Source organism: Canis lupus, chromosome 7 (genome assembly GCF_011100685.1).
Source record: "Canis lupus familiaris isolate Mischka breed German Shepherd chromosome 7, alternate assembly UU_Cfam_GSD_1.0, whole genome shotgun sequence".
Classification (NCBI taxonomy): domain Eukaryota; kingdom Metazoa; phylum Chordata; class Mammalia; order Carnivora; family Canidae; genus Canis; species Canis lupus.
Genome location: NC_049228.1, coordinates 57512573 through 57538373, shown reverse-complemented (window position 1 = coordinate 57538373; position 25801 = coordinate 57512573). Strand labels below are relative to the sequence as shown.

General features: G+C 39.2%; 1 protein-coding gene and 1 non-coding gene across 6 annotated transcripts in view; one reads left to right on the top strand and one right to left on the bottom strand.

Moving 5' to 3' along the window:
* Window positions 1-967: 967 nt before the first annotated feature.
* On the bottom strand, window positions 968-1074 carry LOC119872781. The gene has a single exon (XR_005362797.1). It is a non-coding gene; the product is annotated as a U6 spliceosomal RNA (small nuclear RNA).
* Window positions 1075-8224: 7150 nt separating this feature from the next.
* Window positions 8225-25801, top strand: part of RNF138 (ring finger protein 138) — a 35072-nt gene continuing 17495 nt past the window's right edge. Inside the window, exons 1-3 of one of the 5 annotated variants that reach the window (XM_038543587.1) lie at window positions 8225-8382; window positions 8810-9011; window positions 24486-24651. In XM_038543587.1, the coding sequence (XP_038399515.1) occupies window positions 8902-9011; window positions 24486-24651 (276 nt within the window). In that variant the 5' untranslated portion in view covers window positions 8225-8382; window positions 8810-8901. Of the gene's footprint in view, window positions 8383-8809; window positions 9012-9596; window positions 9742-10661; window positions 10681-18939; window positions 18960-24485; window positions 24652-25801 lie in introns of those variants that run through there. The other 4 variants (XM_038543586.1, XM_038543589.1, XM_038543590.1 and 1 more) reach the window with 4 other exon arrangements.

The window sequence follows — 25801 nt, the reverse complement described above, 5'->3', positions numbered from 1 at the left end:
CACCTCAGCTTTACCACTGGAATTATGTGAACTAGAAAATTTTATTTATTGCTTAAGACATTTTAATATTTGGATTTCTATCACTTGGAATGCAAAGAAACTTGATTAATATGGATTAATATGGATTCAATATTTCTGCACCCTTAAAATGCATTTCCCCCATCACCTAGTTCAAGTTGGGTTCTGTAATGTGACCACCATAGAGTTCCAAGTGATAATAGACATCAATACCAGAAGTGGGATCATTGTTTCAGATCATCAGAGAAAATGCAGAACTAGCTGAGCTGTGGCTCAGTGGGAGTTGAGGCAGTAGATTCCTGCAGGTAGAGTTAGAAATTTAAGATTGTTTAAGTTATAAAGCAATGGCCAATGCTATATCCTTAAGTTTCTTGGGCTTAAGGCATGTGGTTGTGAAGGGTAAAGCTTTAGAAAACTTAGTAGCAAAATGTCAATGGGTCAGTCTGCCAGTTATCAGTCTATTAATTCTTAAGTTCCAAATGTATTCTTTTTGCTTGTTGTGTGAAAATAGATCTGGGCCCTTAAGTACTTTTCCTTTGCCAGCTGGCACTATACTAGATTTTTCCAACAGACGGCACTAGAGAGAAATTGCAGGAGGAAAGGGGTATTGTTTCCCATTTCTGATGTGCTTGCTTCGCCATAGCGCACAGGGTCAACCCCAGCTTCTGCAGTGCGCAGTGGCCAGCAGCACCCAGCAGATAGCAGCTTGCTCCAAAGTCCCCCTGGTTGGTTTTATAACAAAATGCCTCCATGAGACACATCTCTGTAAACAGCTTTCCCTTGCATCCTAGAGGATGTATTTCCAGCAAGTTCCCCCAGCATGATACCATAGAGACTTCTCTGCCATCCAGTGAACCACGGCTGGGTCCTCTCCAGCAAGGTCAGGATCTCCATCCTACTGGTGGAAGGGCCCTTCTCTGGGTACTCAAGTCTCTTTTAATTTTTTTTTTTTAATATGGAATGCTTCGTGAATTTGCGGGTCATCCTTGTTCAGGGGCCACGCCAATCTTCTCTGTATGGTTCTAATTTTAGTACATGTGCTGCTAAAGTAAGCATTGAAGCCTATATTCTTTAGCCTCCTCTTTACTTATTATACCAATCCCTTATTAGAGTTTTAAAAACTTTATATTAAACTTGCTCTGGATGGGGCATCTGGGTGGCTGAGCTGGTTAAGCATCTGCCTTCAGCTCAGGTCATGATCTTAGGGTCCTGAGATCAAGCCCCACATGGAATGTGGCTCTCCACTCAGCAGAGAGAGTCTGCTGATCCCTCTCCCTCCGCCCCTTCCCTTTCTTGTGTGCTTGTGCTTTCTCTCTCTCTGTCAAATTAATAAATAAAATCTTTTTTTTTAACTTTCTCTAGTCAAATTACTATGTGATTTTTTTTCTCCTGATTATACTCAGACTGATAAATCAGATTATGCTGATTTTTCCTGAGTAACTTCAATAAGGTACAACAAAAAATTTGCATGCACCCATCAAGATTTTCCTGCATATGGAATGCCTGGGTAGCTCAGCGGTTGAATGTCTGCCTGCTTTTGGCTCAGGGCCTGATCCCTGATTCCCGGGATCGAGTCCCACATCAGGCTCTTTGCATGGAGCCTGCTTCTCCTCCCTCTGCCTGTCTCTGCCTCTCTTTCTGTTTCTCTCATGAATAAATAAATCTTAAAAAAAAAAAAAGTGGTTGCTTTTATCTTTAAGCAACCCCGTAAAAAAAATTAAAAAATAAAAAATAAAAGATTTTCCTGAATGTGAGCAGGAAAAAAAGAGGAGTTGGGAACTAATAATGCTGAGGTCCAAATCAAGATAGACCAAAGTGCAGAGAAGTCAAGTTCTCAGACTTGCTTCACTTTCTCTGTGTAACATTGAAGTACTGACTGAGAAAATGGGAGATCCTGTCAACTACAACAGGGAGGAATTAATGGAGGATGTGGGATACCTGATACCCTGAGCCACACCACTGGGCCTCACACTCACTCTCCTGACAAACAGGATGACACTGCCATTGCAAACTACACTGGCCTGGAATTCAGTTTGTGGGTAGGGTGCTATTCTAGAAGAGAAAGAAGAGTTCTCAGCCAGCTCAGACAGTTTCTTCACCCATACTGTCCTGAAACAAAGTTTGTCAAACAGAGAGCACTAGGTATGTGTGGTCCTCAAAGTTGCGGCTAATGAACAGAAAATTTATCAGTATAGCCCAGCCTTGGCTCTTCAACTCAAGAACCATGCTGACCTGATAAAGTTTTTGTTGTTTGATTTTAGGATGTTGCCATAAAGTGAAACTCATAGGTGACTATGGTGTTATTCGAATTGTAGCACCAGCAAAAACCAAACTATGTAACAGGCCTGTGATGCATGGAAATCAATGGGACAGAAGAACCCAATTCCTTAGATGGCTTCAGGCCATTTTTATACCCCCATACAGTTAACAAGTGAATTGCAAATGAAATATACCCTTCCTTCCCAAATGGGTTGTCTACTCTAATGTCCTTATATGTATTCCCTTGGCAATAGGAATGATTTCAGCAGGCAATATCAGAGAGCCACATTAGTCGACAATAGAATTCTCACCACTGCCAAGTCAACCAAATGATGCTCATGAGACTCAGTGATTCATTCACTACTTTGCTTCATTACCTCTGTCCAGCAGCAAATGATACATATTGCATGATTTCTTCCCCTCTCTCTGTGTTGTTCTAAATGGAAGTTTTCATTGTAGTTGTATTTGCTCTGCATTGTGGTACATAAGAGGTGGTTGATAGGGATTACATATATGATTTAGTCTAGGCTGTAGGATTACGAGATACTACAACTGGATCAGATTAAGACTCAACTAAAGGAATAAATAAATAATTTAGAGACACTGGACTGGAAAAATAGTGGTTTCATGACATTGCCTCTAGAAGCATAGCTGGAAGGTTCTTTGGATTGTGTTCTTCTGAATAAGTAGTTATGTGTATGTTTTGAGGGGGAATGGCTGGAATAATTGAACTTTCTGTATAGAAAGAAGGGTGTATATTTCTGCTGGATAGTTCTTCTATTTCTTTAAAAATTAGGCTTTGTTTGCTTTTTAAAACTGGTGTCAGGCTTCTGCCTCCACTGTTATGCTGGAACTAATCTTACTGTAGTTGCCTTTATTCAAGGTATGTGCCCAGAGGATGTCGATAAATATGTGAAGTGAAAGGGTGGAGGGGAAAGGAAAAAAAGGGCGGGGGGTGGGGGGAAGGGTGGGAGGAGAAAGAGAGGAGAGATGTTTTAGCTTTAAATTTATATATTTCTCTCAAAGATGAAAAAAAAAAACGCAGCATCAAAGCAAAGTTAAAATGTGAGTTAATTGGTTGGACTGTATTGTTATTTCTGGTCTAATCTGTGGCCCTGCTTCTTAGGACAACATAGTGTAGTCCATGAAATGATATCACCTGCATTCAAAATGTCTGTTTCATTTTTGGTTTGGTCTATCTACTGATTGGCTTTCTCTGCTTGGGCAAAGGAACAGGGTGCTTATTCCTCAGATCATGTTAATATAACTTCGAAGTTAAGGCACTAATAGAGACTGACTAGAATATGGGGATCTCAGTTCTACCTTCTGGGGAGAGAGTGTAACTGGCACATAGTGGTGCTATATCTCCTCTATTTTAATCAGTTGTAGCACGGAAGCTGGATTCTATGGGATAACTAGGGCCACTTGGGCTTCAAATAGGAATATTAGTAAAAATGACAGCTGTCCAATAGATTATAAAATACTGATGATAGGAAATTAAATGTCATTAAATAGCATGAGAAATGCATATTCATAATGACATTTATGAAAGAGCTGCAATGTAACCGTCCCAAACCGGGATGGACTATAAAAGGGTAAATTCCCTTATTTTCCATACTTAATACTAATAACCTCACTTTTGAGTTTTCATTTGTGTTAATTTGCAGAGTTATGAGGAGAGGATTTAAACTCACAATGACAAGTAACTTGGTTCCTTCTCTTTGGGGAAGAGGAACCACTTTTGCAGGATTCCATCCTCCTTTGCCTTCCTATCTCCTCCTAAAGTGTTGATTCTGTTAGGAAAATCCATCAAGGTCCAATCAGGACAGAGAACGTTCAATAAGTAGTTCAAAAGAGGATGTTTAATATGGAAAACAATTGCAAATATGTCAGAAACGCAGAAAGACATTATGGGAGAGTGAAGCAAACCCCCAAAGACGCTGAGAAAAGTCAGGGACTGCCCAGCAGGCTCTGGGACCCTAGAGGGAAAGGTGGTCTTCCAGAAGTTGAAAACATGGAAAAAAATGAAGCCACAGCCAGAAGCAGAGAGAGGGAGAAGCGCTTGGCTGCTTCTTTCTAGTCTCCCATCAGTGGCTGCCATTGACTGAATATAGACAGATGTCAGTGGGCAAGGGAAAATAGGAAACGGTCTGTAAGGGTCAGCTCCAGCAATACAAACCAGAACAGGTGACAGGTAGGGAAACAGAACTGATAATCAACCAGCAAATGTCTGGCTCAGATACTGCGAGCTACAAGTAACAAAAGAGCCAACTGAGAATGGTTTAAACTAGAAGGGCTTAACAGGAGGTCAGACAGTTTCAAAGTTAATTAGATTTTTAGAATGGCTTAACTACATTAAGGACCTGCATTCCCTTCCATCTTTCAGCTCGCCATGGTCAGCATATTGGCTTATTCTTTTCATGGTTTCATGATGGTTGCAGAGTCCCAGGGGGCACAGATGGACAAGAAAACATTCAGATATAGCATGGAAGTATTTATTCCTATTTGTTTTTTAAATCAGCAAAGAGAGGCACTTGCCCCTCAATGGAACTTCCCTCACACATCTGTGGTCATAACTGAATCACATGCCCAGGCTTAAACTGCTGGCAAGAAGAAATGACCCATTCAGATTGGTTCATCTCAATTCTGGTATTTCCCCTTGAGCTGGGAATGTCCTCTTAAAGGACACATCCAGGAAAAAAAGAGAAGATACCTAAACAAAAATCATGATTTTTTAGAGTGGCGGATGGAAACAGGATTTATAAATGTTTGTTGATGGGAACATAATGCCCTGTATGGCTTCCCTTTCACATTTTTATTCACTTGACCTCCTTCCTACTCAGCCTGAGGGATCCATCTGCCTGTATGTGTATAGGGGTGAGGTAGGGAAAAGAAGAAATTAGGATTAATTTATCAGGAATGTAAAGAATGTTGCTTTTTTTTTTTTTTTTTTAAAGAACATTTCCAAAACAGGCATAAACAATGAAATTATATGCCTTCAGCTAACAGGTTGTTTATGTCCATGGTCAGGACTAACGTGAAAAAATATTTAACAACTGGAACCAAATGGGCACTGGCCATTCAGGACAGACTATTGCCCAATCATAGTGGGCAAGGTGAAAAGCACTAGCAGAGATGTACTGGTGCAAACCAGCTGAATGTCAACACTGCACATGGTACCAATTTAAAGAGATACCAAAAGGTAGACAGTGAAATATGAGCCTCCCTCTCATTCCATTCCCCAGTTTCCCAGTTCACTTCTTCAGAGTCAAGCAACTACTTTTACTGGCAAAACAGACTTTTGAGGCTCTGTAGTAAGACAAAGCCAGGCTCTGTGAAGAAAGAAGTTAATTTTCTAGATTCACCAATCTCCTCTTTTAGTGTGTTAATTACCTGGCCAAGTGGACTTGGCTGAAAAGTTTTGAATGTGGTGGTGGGAGGCGTGGGCAGTTGGGAGTAGGAGGCAAGGTGAAAAGGTCCATTCTTTCCAGTCCAAGGGATTGTGGTTGGAAAAGAAAGGCAGAATAGAGGAAAGGTGATTAGATAGGATGAGGAAAGTGGTGAGGGCTAGGGAGCTGAGAGCACATTGCCTTCTGGGTTGTACAGAACGAAGCTGGGGGGGTCAGCACTTCATGCAAATTCAGTGATGCAGAATGTTTAGAAGGAATGACTCTCCATCCCAGAGTGAGAGAGGAGAGGGCTCCAAGGGATGCCATGGAAGGTAGCTGTGTTGAGACCAGAGCAAGAAGGGCCTTCCATGTTGAGGATCAAGGCACTGGAAGATGATTGTGGCAGAGACTGAGAGGGTTCTATAGTGCTAGTGAGGCTGACTCAACACAGGGCCTTGACTCAGCTGAGACAGGCAGGAGTAGTCTTTACCAGCAGGTATGAGCAGCAGAATGTCCAGCACTCATTGCATTTCAGAAAGGAGCCAAAATTAGCCTCCCTGCAGCATAGTCCAGCAAGAATTCAAAGGAGACCTTGTAGGTACCAAGACTGACATTCTCAAGTTCATGTCAGCTACCCCTGGTCTTCCCTCTTTTCCTTCCAGATGTTATTTTGAGAGGAGCAGAATGAGAGAGATGGAATATTAAAAGCTTAATGCTTTAGCCTAAATGTAAAGGAACTGATTAAATTATTGCAACAGACTAAGTTTATCAAGTTGGTGTAATATTTAGGGTTTTCCCCCTATTGCCCAAAGGATGAGGATATTTTGAGTAAATCTGTGACATTGCCATAAAAATATCAACTAATTTTTCACATGAAATGCTGCCAAGACAGCAGATTGTCTTCTGGCCATTATGGTTTATTTGTCTTAGTTAACACTCAGAGAGTAACCACATTTTTTATGGATTTCCACATAGTAACAACTATATGCTTACATTTACCCCACAAATGACTTCTTAGCATATATGATGAAGTAATGCAAACATGTTTCCATTACAGCATCAGTAAAGCTGCCAGAGGAAAATGAAGCAAATAAAATTAAAGTCACAAAATTAATGTTCTGGTTAAAGATTCCCAGTGAGTAAAGGGAAATACTTTATTCAACAGAAAATACACTTTACTTCTTAAAGCGGTCAAAAAGAGTGGGATATGATTGGAAATATATTAGCAAAAAGGTGAAGTTTGAAATCCAAGAACCATTTTATAAATAAATTTGAAAAGTACCTGTACTATGCTATTTGGTGTCCCTCTTGTCAAGTGCTCTTTCTCGTCCCAGGAAATCTGAAGCTAAAATTAGCTTTCCTGCTCTGCTTCCACTATTCTTCCTAGGGAAGAAAGGGCACAAAAATACAAAATGTATTTTGGTAAAGGGAATTAACCTGTTCATTGAACAAACAATTCAGTATTTTTCTAGGAATTGTTATTTTAAGATGTACATTAAGACCCATCTCCTCAATCAGATTTTTCTCTAAACCTATACGAATCCAATCATTCCACTTCCTATCCTCATTAGAGCCTCTGTTTATGAAAAATGATACTTTGGCAGATATCCTTTTTTTTTTTTTTTTTGGCCTTTTGTTAGACACCCAAGAGTGTAAACTAGTTGAGAACAAAGTTCATGACACCAGTGTAACATCTAACAGTTTCAAGGGCAATGTAGACAATGAATGACAGGCCTGCATTGACTATTCAATGGCTCCTGCGTAGGATTCACTGAGACTGTGGTGGAGAGCTTTAAGCAAGCACGGTAATGAAATCTTTTTTTTTTTTTTTTTTTTCCTTTCTGAAGCTAATTGAGGATGCTTTATGAGGTTCCCGATTTTCCTTAGCTCCTTTCATGTGGTTGTGACCCCATCTTCTGATTCATCAATTGTGTGGCTATATCTGGGAACTAAGGGCTCATTAAAAAAAAAAAAAAAAGCAAAACATTTAAATAGTGAATAACGTTGATGAAATGCTTAGATCCATGCTTCTACCTCACTTTTCTTCAAAGCTAGCAAAAAAAAGTATTGATGGCGGAAGACTGCCATCTGCGACTGTAGCGACTGTAACTCGTCAGACTCGTGTCGAGGGCGAAAGTTCAAACCCTCTCCAGGGAGCTTATTTTTAATTCTCCCTCCCCAAAGGATCAAAACCCCGCAAAGGCGTATTACTTGCTTCCTAACACGCCTTGACATACATGCTGTCAAAGGCAAATGGCAAGGACCATGCCTTTAACGTTAGACAGTATTTTATGAGGAAAACAAATTCCTGAAAAACCCAGTATCCTCGACAGCCGCGGTGAGACGGGGGGGGGGGGGGGGGGGGGGGGTCGCCGCTGGAGGGAGGCTGCGGGGCGGGGCTTCGGGAGGACGCCCGGCTGCTGAGGTCACAACCTGCGGCGCGAGCCACGCGCCGGTTGCTATGGAGGCCGCCCTCCCCGCCCCGCCCCGCCCCGCCCTCGCCCCACTCCTCGGTGCCCCCGCCCCTCCCCGACCCCGGGCGGTGCGGGCGGCGCAATGCCCCGGAGAGCGGCTGCAGGGGGCGGTGGGATCCCGGCGCACCAGGAGCCTCGGGCCCGGCCCCCTTCGGGCCGCTGAACCCGAGGAGGCGCAGCGCCGCTTCACCCCCGCGCGCCGGGAGAGCCGCTCCCTCAGCGGCGCGCTCGGGGGCTCCTAGGTGAGCCGCTAGGCCCGCGGAGGGGCGGGGAGGGGAGGGGCGGGGCGGGGCAGGCAGCCGCCGACCTGGGAGGGCAGCCGCCGGCGGCGGGGTTGCGGCGCGGGCGGGGGCGAGGGGGCGGCCCGGCGCCGGAGGCCGTCGGCCGGTGGCGGCGGCCAGGGCCCGGGTCGCCTTCCTTCCCGGGCGGAGGGGCGCGGCGTCCCGCGTGCGCGCGAGCCCGCGTGGAAGCGAAAGCGAAGGCGCCGCTCCCGGCCGGCCTCCCGCCAGGCCCCGCCCCCGGGGGAGGAGCAGCCCCGGGGCCGGCCCCCGCCCGGCGCGTGCGGCCCCCGCGTCCCGGCGTTCGGCCCCGCCCCCCCGCCCCGCCCCCCCTTCCTGGCGCGAGCCGCTTCCTGACGCGATTCCCCTCCCCCCCGCCGGGTTCGCGCAGGGAGTCGGGCCCCGGGCCGCCACCGCCAGCTTGGCCGCTGTCGCCGCCGCTGCTGCCGCCGCCGCCATCGCCTCGATCCCCCATCCCCCGCCATGGCCGAGGAGCTCTCCGCGGCCACGTCCTACACCGAAGATGATTTCTACTGCCCTGTCTGTCAGGAGGTGCTCAAAACGCCCGTGAGGACCGCGGCCTGTCAGCACGTGTGAGTAGACGCGTCCTCCCCCGCGCGGAGCCGGGTGGGCGCTGAGGCCGGGCGTCCAGCTCCGGACCCTCGGCCGCGGCCTGGCGGGAGCAGGGCCCACCGCGACTTGCCCCGGCGCCCCTGGGCGCGGCCCGCCCTCCTCCCGAGCTCGCGGCCGGCTTCCTGCGCCCTCACCCCCCCCACCCCCCGGCCCTCGGGTATCCATCCCTTGCTTGCGCGCCCCCGGGGCTGTGGCCGGGCTCCTCCCGGTCGTGGCTTCAGCCCCCGGAGGCCCCCCTCTCCTCCGGGCCCGGGAGGAATGGCAGGGAACGTGGAGCCTTTTTGTTTCCTAGCAACCTGAGTGAAGGCTGGGGTGTCGAGTGTCAAAACCGGCCGAAGGTGCCGGCACGGGCCCGCTCCCCCCACCACCCTCTGTCTGTGACCTGCCCTGCTTTCAACTTTTCTTTCAGAACCTGGGGCCCTTCTTTCCAGATCCTTCGGGAAGTCTTCTCTAACTTACCTTTTCAGCCCTGCTTCCCAGGCCACCCTGGAAAATGTTCCCTTTCCTTTAAAATTCGGTACATGTTGGAATGATCTAGAATGGGGTGTCTTCTCTCCTGTGTGAGAACTGACAGGATTTCCGGGTATTGAAGTGATAGTTTCCCTTTGTTTTACCCTTCTGCTTATTACTTGGTTGCTACCAAGGTAGAGATAGAAAAGGAAGATTGCTGTTCCATGGAATGAACCGAAGGCAAGGCAGTGACTCCAGGGGTGGGACACAAAGGGATTGGGTGAGATGGCACAGTGCTCTGATTTGGCATATTTCTAGGAAGAACTTCGATAATTTTACAGACGGCTTGAGTGTCAGTCAGGGTTGGAAGGAGCCCTTCTTGTAAAGATACATAGCACATCTGACAAACCTGGCTGCTGATCAGAGTCCTTGGGGAACTTTTTAAGTAAACATACCAATACCCAGGCTCCATTCCAGATTTACAGAAGAATTTCTGGCAGGTGAAGCCTGGAAATCTTTATTTGAAAAAATACACTCAAATTTGAAAGTTCTGTGTGCTTGCAAGTAGCTGAAAAGAGTGGCACAAGTTTATATTTCTTTCTCCACCTTTTTTTTTTTCTTTTTGAGTGTATTCTATAATTTTGTAAAGAATGGATTGAATTTTGGGGTTCTTAATCAGATGTTTTATTATTGTTTGATACCCATTTTTCTGACTCTGATCCCCACCTTCTTCCTATTCTGCAGTCATGTAAGCCAGGAGTATGTAACTTTTCATTATAGGAGTTGTGCCAGTTATGTTTTGCTGTTATGGGAGATGAATGACAGTCCAAAATTGCTTTGTGATTTGGTTCAAGAAATGCAGATTGCTAAGGGAAATATTTTGAGATGTTCACAGCACAATGTATAACTTTTTGGCCTTTAACTTGTCCCTATTCGTTATTATAACTTGATGCCTTTCCTGTGCTTGTGCTGGCAGTGAGTGGACAAAGGGGAAGGTAGGAAGTCAGATTGAGAGGAAGTAGGTGTTTCTGGACAGAATCGTTTCAGTTACCCTTTGGGTCATTGACCTCATAGAACTCATTGTAATCTTCAGCTCTCCTCAAAGTTCCATGCAGTTTGCTCTAGTTCATTTCCCATGTGGGACATTTTAAATCAGACTAATTTGGCCTGACATCAACGGTATGGAAAACAGAGTGGAGATGATTTTTGAGGACCTTTTTCTAATCATCTCATTGGACTTGGATATGACAAGACTAGATGTGGAAATGAAATGTAGAGTAGATATTGTTGATAGGAAGAATGGACACTTAACTGCTTTATCACTGTCCTCCTCAACCCATTTTTCTTTCCACCTCCACAAACACACAGTTGCTCTGAGGTTCAATGAATTAAAAGAAGGCAGAGGGAGGGAAAAGTTTTATTTGGAAAGGATGGTAATGGTGGAACAGGGTCTTGACTGACTGGAAAGAGTTTGTGGGGAAATAGAAGAATTGTTAATCTCGTTTACCATGTCATTTGCTCCTCCTTTTTCACAAAGGACAAACCTGTGCCTTTAAAAATACTTCCATTTAGCTACAGAATCAGTTTTTGACTCATAGGTAGTAGGAAATGAGGTGGTAAGGGCTTTGGGTCACTATGAATATGTTAGAAAATAAAAAAAAATTTCATCTCCATTTCAATGACTGCAAAGGATTTGCCCACTGACTATTCAAATGAAAGGAACAAGTTCATTATCATTAGAATAACTTCATCATAATATAAATTTCTATATAATTCTTATTTATTTTTTCAAACAGTAATTGTTGAATGTCTTCTGTATGTCAGGTAGAAAGAATACAAGGTGCTCTTTCCTTGGGGAAAAGTTAAGACTGTGTTAATAGTCTAATGGAGAAGACCTAAGTATGGATGTGATTGATATGGAAGTGATTTAGGAGGAAAATTTTATGTGAGCATTAAGAGCAGCATCTAAATCAGCCTATGACTAAAGGAGAGATTTCCTGGATGAAGTAATACTTTAGATCAGAATTGGTTATTCAGGGTTTGTTGGGGAATACCCTGATTAGATTTACGGCTTATGTAGAGGCAAGGAGGGGTTAAGAGGATGACAGTTTCCAGGCCGAAGCCAAAGGATGAATATAGTAGAGATAGAGTTTAGAGATGTTGGCAGGAACTTTCTGTGTAAGCCAATTTGAACTTTTTCCTGAAAGCCATGGAGACCTACTCAATAATTTTTGGCAGAGGAGAAGCATGATCACATTTCAATTTTAGAAAGTTTACTTTAGTAACAGGATTCAACTTCTTGGTGTAGTGGTGAGACTAGTGAAGAGGTCATTCATTGCTGTGTCAGAGAGAGAAATGGTTAGAACCTGAATCAAGGTAATGATAGTGGGAATGGAGAGAAGAGATTCCTGACATTTTAAGGAGATGCATGTAAGATTTGATGATGCCCAGTAGTTAAAGAGTATCTATGTGGATCTGGAATACTAAAGCTGTGAGTTTGAGTGTAGCGGCTGAGGGAGGTCTGTAAGTTGGAAGATAGCAGAGGGGCTAGATAAGACAAAGTGCTGGAGAATATATACTTAAATCTGAAATGAAGAAAAGTGCAGCCCGAGAAGGAATGGACAGGATAGGAAGAAATCCAGGATAGAGTGTGACAGGGGAAACTGAGAAGAATTTTAAGGAAACAGTAGTTAGCAGTGTTAGGTAGCTAGCTGCCTTGCAGTGGTCAGATGTAGTATTTTAAAAAGCAAGTAAGTATGAATTAAGAATATTAAAGTTGACAAGGTATTCAAAGTAGGGTTTCAGAAGAATGCACAGACTGGCATAGTTTTAAGGTATTTCTTTTGGTGTTTTCAGTTGTAATCTTCAAAGGCTCTTTGAACCAAACCTCCTCTTCCCTGTTTTGAGTGGTTAGGGGAATAACTTTTGTACATGGTTAAAAGAAAACTCCATCACAATGAAAATTACATGTAGCAAGATACCTTGCCAAACTCTTAAAGACGGAATCTTTTAAAAAAAAAAACAAACAAACAATTCATTTACTTGAGAGAGTAAGAGAGAGAGAGAGAGAGAGCATGAGGGGAGGAGGGGCGGGGAAGCATGTTCCCAGCTGAACAGGGAGCCCAAGACCCTGGGATCATGACTTGAGCCAAAGGCGGATGCTTAACCAGCTAAGCCACTTGAGTACCACTTAAAGATGGAATCTAATTTGTTTGTTTTGGGGCATCTCTGTAAGGAGTCATCTTTAACAATGAGCTAATCTAAATCAGTTTTCATTTCTTATTAGGCACATACTAATATGATTCTCTCTCGACCTGCTTTAGGTTCTCTAGTTCCTGAATTTTCAATTTATATTTCTTATTTTATTATATTTATTTTTAAAGATTTTACTTATTTATTTGAGCACACATGCACACAAAAGTGGGGAGGGGGAAGGGGAGGGAGAAGCCGACTCTCCACTGAGCAGGGAGGCTGACACAGGTCTCTACTCCAGGACCCTGAGATCACAACCTGAGCTGATGGCAGACGCTTAACCAACTGAGCCACCCAGGCGCCTCACATTTCTTATCATTTTAACAACTTTATGGGTACCTTATCCTTTGAGCAGTCATGCTCTAAATATATACTTTTAAAATTTCTACTTTCCTATAGACTTGTTACAATCCTTAAAGCCAGACAAATAGGTTCTTGCTGATTTAATAAATGCTTTTCTAGACCATTTTTTTTCTTAAGGATGTTAAGACTACCAAATTCTCTTGACAAATATTAAATGACACGATTAGAAAGCAATTATGCTATTTACTTATATAACAGAAGGTCGACTTAGTTTTAAGTCCTGAAGACTATTTAAAATCTCTGATTTTTTTTTTTAAGTTTGTTGTTTTGGAGTATGATTTTGACTATAGACTAGAAGATAAAGAGTGCTAGATTTTAAAGTAAGATGTGTGTATATGGGATCCCTGGGTGGCGCAGCGGTTTGGCGCCTGCCTTTGGCCCAGGGCGCGATCCTGGAGACCCGGGATCGAATCCCACATCGGGCTCCCGGTGCATGGAGCCTGCTTCTCCCTCTGCCTATGTCTCTGCCTCTCTCTCTTTCTCTCTCTGTGACTATCATAAATAATAAATAAAAATTAAAAAAAATAAATGTTAGCTAAAAAAAAAAAAAAGATGTGTGTATATATGTATGTGAAGGCATGTGTGTATGAACATAAAAAATACACACACATGAAATATTACTTGGCCATAATAAAGGATGAGATCTTTCATTTGTGACAACAGGGATGAACAACATGGAGGGTATTATGTTAAGTGAAATAAGTCAGGCAAAGAAAGACAAATACCATATGATTTCAGTTACATGTAGAATCTAAAAAACAAATGAACAAATAGACCCATAAATAAGAGAACAAACTCATGGTTGCCATTGGGGGATGACATGTATAAGTGAAGGGGAGATTAAGAGGTACAAACTTTCAGTTATAAAATGAGACATGGGAATGAAAAGTACAGCATAGGGAATAGAGTCAGTAGTACTGTAATAATATTGTGTGGGGACAGATGGTGACTATACTTATTGTGGTAGGCATTGAATAATATATCCAATCACTATGTTGTACACCTGAAACTAATATAACATTTTATGTCAACTATGCTTCAGAAGTATAAGAAACTAAAAAACCCATTCTCAGAAATACTGCAAACTTACTTGACAATTGCAACTTTTTTCTTTCCAAAATTAAAATAGTTTTATTTTTCTATTTATAAAAGTGATATAATGTAGAGTGCAAAAAGATGTAAGGAATGAAATGAAACTCACATAGTACCTGATTGTAGTTGTAAGCAGTATGAAGTATTCTTTCCAAAGACTGGCTGGCTGACTGATGGGTTTAACTGATTTATATATCTTTACCTTTCTGTCATCTATCTATTAATATTTGATCAGTTAGGTGGAGTGATATTACATGTGCTGTTTTATAACCTTTTTCTTTTCTTTTCTTTTCTTTTCTTTTCTTTTCTTTTCTTTTCTTTTCTCTTCTCTTCTCTTCTCTTCTCTTCTCTTCTCTTCTCTTTTTTATTTTTTTTTTAATTTATTTATGATAGTCTCACAGAGAGAGAGAGAGAGAGGCAGAGACACAGGCAGAGGGAGAAGCAGGCTCCATGCACCGGGAGCCCGATGTGGGATTCGATCCCGGGTCTCCAGGATCGCGCCCTGGGCCAAAGGCAGGCGCCAAACTGCTGCGCCACCCAGGGATCCCTCTTTTCTCTTCTCCTCTCTTCTCTTCTCTTCTCTTCTTTCTCTTCTCTTCTCTTCTCTTCTCTTCTCTTCTCTTCTCTTCTCTTCTCTTCTCTTCTCTTCTTTTCTTTTCTTTCTTTTCTTCTTTAGAGAGAGAGCATGTGCATGAGAGAGTCGGGGTGGGGGGTAGGTGCACAGAGGGAGAGAAAGAACCCTAAGCAGGCTCCCTGCTTAGTGCAAGTTCACTGGGTGCAGTCTCACAATCTTGATATCATGACCTGAGTGGAAATCAAGAATTGAACACTTAACTGACTGAGCCACCTATGCGCCTGTGACCTTTTTCTTTTGGTAGTTTGTTTTGGACATTTATCTTTATAATTTTAACTATTAAAAAAATGCTAGATTTTTAATTAATTAATACTAAAATCAGGAGCATGATGAGTGGGACAGTTTTCCTCTCCCAGTGTCTATTGATCAGACTTTTGGTAGGAGAATGGGTAAGAACAGAAATGCATCTGGCATGTGCTAGTTTAAAATTGTGGGAAACTTAAAAATAACCTTTTAAAGTGCTTTTGGGTAATGAACTGTCCTTAAAGATGTAAGCTCCTTTGACACATCAAAACAGTTTTAGTAATTTTGATCTGCATATTTTCCTTACCCCCCTACTTTGTTTTGAAATAGGTTCTGTTTAGCAAATTCAAATAGTTCAGCCAAAGGGAGATGAGGAATAAGCCAGTTTTATATCTGAGGAAACTTGGTGTTTGGTGGTATAGAGGAAGGAACAGTAGAATTGGAGATAAAAGACCTTAATAATTTTCTTTGCACTTTTCACAGTTTATAATCTTAATGTTTTTGGATTCAGATGATTTGACTAATATCCTTCTCACTATAAGCTCTATAAAGGCAGCAACCTAAGTCTCCTTTTACCTACTGGAGTCTACTATACACATTCAGTATTGAATAAAGGACTGAATGGGTTTGTGTTGGCGGCCATAGCTTATTGGGTATATAACTTTCTCAAGTCATTTAACTTCTTTTCACCCTGTTTCTTGTCTATAAAATGGGTAGAAACACATTCTTCTACCAGGGTGGGTGTAAGGACCAAATTAAGTAATGTTTGTGAATAATAATAATATTATTTGTTTCACAGTTTTCAAAAGCTATACAAGTATTAAATTATTGTTAGTTTGATAACTGTAGCATCTAACACAAAAAGCTAGATTATTATCAAAATGGAAAGGAATCTATTTCAAGTTTCTTGGTCCAGATATTTAATACCAAAGGAATTGTTGTGAATGGAGAATATTGTAATTTACAATTTTAAAGTTACAAAAGGTAATATGTCTGTTTCCCACGATCACTGTTAACCTTACATATCTTTCCAGAGATGTGTATATAAAAAAGGTTATAAATATTATTTTTTTTTGTTTTTCACAAAAGGAACAGCATTCTATATACATTATTTTGTACCATACTATTTTCATGTTACTTTGGAGATCATTCTGTATCAGTACATATATACATGTTTTGGTTGTAGTTTTCTCCATTTATTCAACCAACACTGAGTAGCCATTATGTGCTAGTAGTATTGTAGATACTAGGGCTAGAATATTCAACAAACCAGATAAAAATCCCTGACTTCATGGAACATATTTAGTGTTCTAATATTCCATTGTTTGATGTATCATCAAACAAATCATCATCCATTGTTTGATGATTTATTTATACAGTTTCATATTGATGAACATTTAGGTTATGTCTAGTCTTTTGCAGTTACAAGTAATGCTGCAATGATTAAACTTGTATGAATGCCATTTCACGTGTGAGAGTTTTTCCTGTAAGGTAAATTCTCAAGTGAAATTGCTGGGTCAAAGGGTGAATACAAGGGAATTTGTCAGCTCTGTCACACAAGGACAATTGCAGCTCTAGGGGAGTGTTTACACATGGAAGATGCTTATGGTTTTAACATGAAAACTAGATTCTTTCTTTGAGTTAAACAATTTAACAGTTTGGAGATTAAGGTAAATTAACATTCATTGCTTTAACAAATATGAATGAATGCCTCCTAAGTGCTCAGCTCTGTGTTACAGTGCCGGGCATAGGGTAGTGAGCAGGTAAATGTGATACCTGCCCTTGAAGCTGGCATTGGTAAGATATTTTAATTCAAATAAACACTCAGATAAACTTGTAGTTACTAACTCACAGGTTCTGAGATAGAGAGCATAAGAAGGAAACCAGATCTAGGGTGGTTGATGGGTAGGTGGGTAGGTAATCAAAGATCCTTTCAGAGATCTAAATGGTGTGTAGATGTTAATCTGTGGAGGGCTGTTTGTGTATAGAATATTCTGGGGAGAGGGAACATTCTAGGCAAAGACCCTGAGGTAGAGGGAACATGCAGGGCCTTGTATTTTAATGAAGAAGCATCTTTTAGCCTTCAGCCTCTTACAGGTTTCTTAACTTTTCATTTTTTAAGTCTTCATTTCCTTGACTAAAATAAAGGACCATTTAAAATATTTACAGTATTATTTTTAAAGGATTCAAGATAATGAATATGAGATGTCCGGAACTTTGCCTACCACATTTTAAATACTCAACAAATAGTTACTACTATTTGTATAAATGTTCTGATCCTTGACACAAAATTTGGGTAGCTTACAAAATAGTACTATAAAAGTATATCTGTATTCCAACATCTTTGCCAACCATGGTTTTGTTTTTGTTTTTGTTTTTGTTTTTTTTTAGCATTTTTTTCCTAGTTTAATAAAGTTCAAAATGGGGGCTCTAGGATGGCTCAGTTGGTTAAGTATCTGCTTTGGCTCAGGTTGTGATTTCAGGGTCCTGGGATTGAGCCCCAGGCCCCAGGTTTTCAGGCTCCCTGCTCAGCAGGGAGTCTGCTTCTCCCTCTCCCTCTGCTCCTTCTTCCCACTTGTGCACATGCTTTCTCTCTCCCCCAAATAAAGAAATAAAATCTTAAGAAAAAATAAAGTTCAAAATGCCTTCTAGAAAATGATCTTCCTTTCCTTTCCTTTCCTTTCCTTTCCTTTCCTTTCCTTTCCTTTCCTTTCCTTTCCTTTCCTTTCCTTTCCTTTCCTTTCCTTTCCTTCTCTCTCTCTCTCTCTCTCTCTCTCTCTTTCTTTCTTTCTTTCTTTCTTTCTTTTATTTATTTGATAGAGCACAAGCAGGGGGAGCAACAGGCAGAAGGAGAGAGAGAAGCAGGCTCCCCACCGAGCAGGGAGCCCCATGCAGGGCTCAACCCCAGGACTCTGGGATCATGACCTGAGCTGAAGGCAGATGCTTAACCGACTGAGCCACTCAGGTGCCCTAGAAGTCACTTTAAAATGTTTTTTTAGTTAGGTTGTGTGTGTTTTTCCATATTAAATTTTTATATTTTTACTGCTCACAGAGTGCTATAGGTATATTGTGATCATTTCTATGGCTATATTTTAATGATTACTATAATTTATTACTTAAGCTTACATTTTTTTCTATTTAATGCTTTCCTTTTGTGTATTATTACATCTTCCACAGTCAGATTTGAGATATTTGATTCTCTTTATCTAAAGTTATGATGATACTCAATTTTATTTGTTGAGTCTCTTGAAAACTTTTTCAAGTTTTTGGACACATTGGAAATCTACTGAAATATATAATGTGTGCCTTTGAATCTTAATTTGCCATTCTTATTCATTTGATCTCACTATTTCTTCGAGGGCATTCTTTTTCCATTGTTTTAAAAACCTTTTTAGTATATTTGAATTCTTTTTTAAAATTTTATTTATGTATTTTTTAAGTTTTTATTTAAATTATTTAAATTAGGTAACAAACAGTATAATATTAGTTTCGGGTGTACAGTAAGTGATTCAACACTTCCATACAGTATCCGGCACTCACCACAACCAGTGCACTCCTTAATTCCCATCACCTATTTAACCCATCCCCCCACCAACTTCCCCTCTATTAATTGTCAGTTCTCTATAGTTAAGAGTCTGTTTCTTGGTTTGCCCCCACCTTTTTCCCTATGCTCATTTGTTTCTTAAGTTCCTCATGTGACTGAAGTCATATGGTACTTGTCTTTAGTGTATTTGAATTCTTAGAATAATTTGATTCTTTGGAGATCCTTCCCTTTCAATAATCTTCCTGTTTTTAATATTACTTATTAAATGTTTTTTGGGGATATAGTGTATACACAAAAACCTGCCACAAGTACCTACATGCATATAATGCGGTAAGTCCCATCAGGATAGGGATTTTGTCATTTCTGTTGTCTATTGTAAACCTAGTGTCTGTTGTGTAGTAAATTTATATAGATTTTTATCAAGTTAGTATGTATTATAGTATGTGGACATAATTTTTAGAAGTCTGGTAAACTAGATTTATTATTTTTGCTTTTTTTTATATAGCTTTTAAGTTAAATTTATTTGAGATCATTGTAGATTCACATTTAGTTGTAAGAAATAATACAGAAATCCTATGTACTGTGACCCAGTTTCTCCCAATGGTAACATCTTCTAAATAAAACTAGGATATCTGGGCAGCCCTGGTGGCTTAGCGGTCTAGGGCTGCCTTCAGCCCAGGGCCTGATCTGGAGACCTGGGATCGAGTCCCACCTTGGGCTCTCTGCATGGGAGAGATACTGGCTATTCTAGATGTCCTTTGGTGGGTAAATGGTTAATCAGAAGGTGACATCCTACCATGCATGGATTGTACTCAGCAATAAAGGAACAACTGATACATATAGCAACCTGAATCTCCAGAGAATTATGCTGAGTGGAAAGAGAAATCCCCAAAGGTTACATAGTGTTTGATTCTACTTACATGGCATTGTACAGCACCTAACATTCTTTTTTTGATGATGACTCTATTGAGATATAATTCACATACCATATACTTCACCCATTTGAAGTGTACAATTAAATTGTTTTTACTCTATTTACAGAGTTCAATATATAAGAATCTTGAAGTGACAAAATTATAGAAATAGAGAACTCAAGAATGTTAGTGCTTTCCAAAGGTTAAAGAGGGGCAGATGGAGAGAAAAGCGGGCATGGCTATAAAAGGGCTTTATGAAGGATCTTTGTGGTGATGGAAATATTCTCTTAACGTTATTCCATTGGTGTAGATATCCTAGTTTTTTAAACTAGATTTTATTTATTAATGAGAGAGAGAGAGAGAGAGAGAGAGGCAGAGACACAGGCAGAGGGAGAAGCAGGCTCCATGCAGGGAGCCTGACGTGGGACTCGATTTTGGGTCTCCAGGATCACACCCTGGGCTGAAGGCAGGCGCTAAACCGCTGAGCCACCCAGGGATCCCCAAGACTTCTTTATGTATTCTGGATACTGGACCTTTGTTAGATATGTGATTTACAAATGTTTCCTTCCAGTCTGTAGTTTGTCTTTTTATCTTTTTAATAGCAGATGTTTTTTAATTTTTATGAAATCCATTTTAATTTTTTCTATTTGGAATGTGCTTTTAACACTAAATCTAACTGTGTAGCTCTGTATTGTGAATATTTTCTTTTTGTAGTTTAATGTTTTACATTTAACTCTGTATTGGTTCTGAGGGCTATTGTAACAAATTATCTTGATGGATTATAATAACAAATTTATTTTCTCATAGTTCTGGAGGGTAGAAATCTGAAACTAATTTATTGGGCCCAAATCAAGGTGTTGGCAGAGGCCTGAAGTCCTGGGGGCACACCATTCCCAATCTCTGCCTTCATCTGAACATGGCTTTCTCCTGTGTGTCTGTGTCATATCTCCTTTTGCCTGTCTTACAAAGACACTTGTGATGGCACTTCTAGATAATCCTAGCTAGTTTCTCCACCCCCAAATCCTTAGCTTTAGTCTAGGCTATTGCAATATAACGTAATATTCACTTGTTCTGGGCATTAGAAAGTGAATATATCTTTGTATGGCAATTTCCCAGTTTACTACAGTCTGTGACCTGTTTCAAGTTAATTTTTGTAAAGTTGGTAGACTTAGATTGAGGTACATTTTTGTGCCTATGGACATCTAACTGCTCTAGCATCATTTATTGAAGTCTAACTCTCCTCCATTAAGTCACTTTTTGCATCTTTGTTAGTCATTTTTGCCTTTAAAATGATTTAAAAATTTAAGTAAATTCTTTGCCACACATAGGATTTGAACTCACAACCTGAGATCTAAAGTCACGTGCTCTACTGACTGATCAGCAGGCCCCCCTATCATTTTTGCTTTTTAAGATATATTTTTGCCATTCTTTAAGATGTTTCAATATCTATTAATAAAGCCCTGTTTTGTCTTTATTACTTTATTATGTGTATTTCCATTAGAAATCTTTGTTTCTTCATTTATGTCTACATTTTGAATAAAACCCTAAATTAATTTTAAACCTGATTACCTTTTTTTTTTAGTTTTTTATGTGAATATTTTTCATTGTTTTTGATTCTGTTAATGATCTTTAATAATGCAATTACTATTGGAGAGTTTGTATTGTACAGTTGCTACGTATTGTAATATTGGGGGTTAATTGAAGATTTTCTAACAAAAACAGTTTTGTCTTCTAAAGTGATTTTTATTTCTTGCTTTTCTGTATCTTATGCCTTTAAATCTTGTTTTCAAAACCATTGCCAATATTTTGGCTAGTGGTAAATAGAAATTAATGTATTTATTTTACTTTTTTAGTAAAAATTCATTCAACATTTAAGCATGTTTTGTACTTTATAAAAGAATCATATAGTCGTACTCTTTTACATCTGGCTTTCTTCAGCTCAATATAATATCCATATTCTCATTACAATATCTTATAGTTTTCATTTTATGAATATGCTACAATTTATTCATTTTTCTGTAATGAACATTTATATAATTTTCAGTTGGCTATTACTGGTAGTGTGGCTGTGAACTTTCTAGAAATTTCTTCTAATTGTATATACTGTTCTGTTGTGTATAAACTTTGGGATGGAATTACTGGGTTATAGTGGATACTGTCAGTTTTCTAAATGATTGTATTAATTTTCCAAATGATTGTATTAGTTTGCATTCTCCTAGATCAAATGGGAGTTTAAGTTGGCTCACATCCCCCTCAACACTTTGTATTTTCTACCTTTTTCATTTTAGTCATTCTGGTTGGTATGTGGTGTTACCACATTTTTACTATTTTAGTTATTTAATCAGTGAGTGAGTTTTGAAATTTTGCTTTATTTTAGCCGCTTCCTTTAACTACAGCATTTGTTTATCTTGGTTTTTCAAGATCTTTTAATAGTCTATGTTTATGTTTTATTTATAAGTAATTGTTAAATTAGCCAGCATATTGACTAATTTACCTTCTAATAGTTACTGTTCTACTTCATTTCTTTCACTCAAGCATCATCATTTTTATGCATGATTATCTCTTTGTAATGAATTTCGCTGGTATGAACTTTGTGGACAGTTTTCAAGTCCTTATTTAAAGAGGAAAGTTTAACTTAATTATCTGGTGACAGTTTTACTTTCATCTTTTTATTATTTCTCTTTGACAGCTTATTAAACTTGGCTTCTCTAATATTACTTAGTCTTCTTTTTCTCTGAGTCTTCTCTCTGAACTCTCCTATAAATGTTTATATTTCTCTAGATTTTTTAGTGCTCTTTGCACTTTATCAGCCCTCCATATTTTTCTCCATAACTCCAAGATCCGTATTTCTAGTTGTTAACTGAATATCATGCATTGAGGTTTTTGTAGGTACTTTGAACTTGCATCTATCTTTCCTCTGTCAAACCAGCTCTTCCACTATTTCTTAATTTGGTTAATACAATTGCCTTTTACTTACTCTTCTAGGTTAGAAATGCTTATCTTTCTCATCCTCCCACAAGTAATTGTCAAACAATTCTGTTGATTTTATTTGTTAACATAGGAAGCTCCCTATATACACAATCAGAAACTGAGAAATGTGTCTCTGAAGTAGAGATCCTCTGTTTCTCCTATCCCTGCCTTAATGTAGACCTTTCCATGGTCTAGACCATTGCTCCGGTTAGTCTTCCTTTTTTTTTCTGACTCATCCTCCCTTCTTTTTTTCCCCTCTTTGATTACAGAATGCAAACAGTGACTGAAACAAAGAATTTAAGTTAAAAATTTATTATTCAAAATCTACAAGATATATAGACAATTAAATTTCAGTTTTTAACAGTTGAACTTACAAATGATGATTTTTGTAGCTTTCTAGTTTTCATACTTTCCAAAATTATTAAAGCTCAGAATGGCACTAAGACTTTTAGGATGCCCTCTTTAATAAAGACTTTGATAAGTACTGACAAATTGTTACCCAGAAATATAGATTACTCCTTTCTTTTATATCTCTTCTAACACTGGTTATTATTTTTAAAGCCAGTTTTTAGTTTGACAGCTGAAAGATGGTATCTCAGTCATGTTTACTTTGCATTTTTTTGACTCTAGGTTATGATGAATTTTTTTCTTATGATAAATATTTTTAATATTTTAATTTGTGGCCTTAGTACTCATATCAAATTCTATGTTAGTGATATTAGTTACTATGAGGACTTTATAACTGTCAAAAATACTGTGATAAGCATTTTACTGTATTACCTCTTCTAATCCTCTGAACAGTTGTTTCAACTGTAAGTATTTTATGGGTGAGGAAACTGCAGAGGAAAAAGTGACTTGTTCAATGCTACATAGTTAGGAAACTCATTTTCTATGATCACTTATTACCTGTTTGTTCTCAACTTTTATTAGAGGAGAAAGATTGAATATTTGCATGTATAGGTGATTGGATTAAATTTATATGTACTTCTGGACTCCAGATGCAGATGGCTGTCATTTATCTATTTTTTTTAAAGATTTTATTTATTTATTCATGATAGATATAGAGAGAGAGCAAAGAGAGAGAGAGACAGAGACACAGGCAGAGGGAGAAGGAGACTCCACGCTGGGAGCCCGACGTGGGACTCCATCCCAGTACTCCAGGATCGCGCCCTGGGCCAAAGGCACCAGACCGCTGAGCCACCCAGGGATCCCCTATTTATTTATTTATTTATTTTTAAAGCTAAATGATCAAGTTTGTTATTTGTGTTAGGAGAGAAGAAATAAAGATTTTTAGTGAGTTTGGTTCTAATTAGAACATTTAGAGATGTTTAGAGCTGGAAGGGTCTTTAAATATTTCTCAAATTGTGTTCCATTGCACATTGTTGTGGGAAATTTTCATATTTCCTGGCAATATAAGTTTGAGTAATACTTAACATTTTTCCTAGCAGAGAAACTTGAATGTTATCCTAGAATTTCCCAAATCAATTTATGCACCATTTGGTGGTAGACCTATTAATATCTTGTGGAATATCTTGAAGTTTATCAGTTTGAGACAAAAGCTGATGTGGTCTATTCTTTCATTTTATAAGGGGAGGGAATGGAGATCTAGTATCACTGAATGTGTTGCATAAGGTAACAGTTACTAAATGATACAGGAGAAGCCAATCAGTCATTGCTTTGTACCATCCTTCCTCTGATAATGTTATGTAGTGTTAATACTTATTTTTCATATATTATGTTAAAAAGTTTAAAGCATAATTGAGTGCAATATCTTTTATATTCCCATTTAGTTTAATTATTAGTCTTAGACTCTGAGAAATATGTGTACAATTTTTAAAATTCTATGAGTACATTTGAATAGCCTAACTCATTTAACATGAATACATATCCATAACCACATGATTGTGTTTAATCATAGAAATGAAAAGAGTCTTTTTTTTCTGTAGTTGACATGTCATAATGTTTGGTTTAGTTTCTGTAGAAAATGTTTCCTGACTGCAATGAGAGAAAGCGGAATACATTGTCCTCTCTGTCGTGGAAATGTGACTAGAAGAGAGAGAGCATGTCCTGAACGGGCCTTAGACCTTGAAAATATCATGAGGAAGTTTTCTGGTAGCTGCAGATGCTGTGCAAAACAGGTAGAGTAAATTTGACATAGCTCTTCTTTGAAAATGAAGGTTCTGTTCTGCTTCGAAAGTCAAATTCCTGTTGGAATTTTCTTGGTAGGTGCTGGTTTGATGAGAAAGAAATTAACTTAAATTGGGTAGAAAGGCCAAACAAACTGATGGTAGATCTTAATAGATTATAAACTTGTTGAGAACAGAGACTGAAAGATATAACTTGTGAATTTGTCATAATTTTTAACAGGGCATTTTTCTCAAAGTAATTGTTCACAGATTACCTATTAATTGAGCAAACTGGCATTTAACTCATTTAAACCTTATTCTGGTACAAATTGTGATGGTAGCAGCATCATTATTGTAATTTTGTATATAGAAATGGGCCAAATGGATTTATGTAGTCAAGGAACTCTTTAGCTGCCTGCTTTACCTTGTATTCATGTGTTTAAGAAATCACAAAATATTTTGCAGAAGGCTAATTTTTAAGGAACGGGTAAGAAAACCAGGTGTTGGCAAATAACTGGCATTAACTCTCTAGTCTGGATTTTATTCTATCAGTTGAAGAGGGAGTGAAATAGTGAGGGGTGATTAGGCTTTGAGTATATCCATATGTTTATGGATTTATTGCAGCCACTTTTTCAAACAGCTAATAAAGTCAGTGAGCAAAACCAGTTGTTATTTCATGCATTCACACAAGTCAGATCTGCTTTTCCATCTCTTTGAAGGAAGTGTTAACTGACAGGGCAATGAAGTGAAACTGGAAAATACACTTGAGAGATTCAGGCCCTGCTCCTCAGTGAGAAACTGAAAAATGTTCCAGATGTTAACCTGGGAACCTAATTTTTTTTAAAGCACTTTCTAACTCTACCTGGACGCAATAAAGAATAAAGAAATGCCCAATAACATAAGGCAATCTATTACTGCTTATTTAAAGTCTATTATCGGTAGTGTAGTTTCAAATGTAAATTTATTTGTTAATATTTTTTGCAGTGAGTTTATATCTGTATCTAAAGGACAAATACTTAATACTTATTTTCAGCTTCCACTTAAGAATTAAATCATTTACATGAAAAAACTCTTGTTTAAATGGAATATTTAGTTACGTTTATCTTGTTTTTCTCCTGTTGACAATATCTCAAATCTTATGAATTCTATTTGAAATTAAAAA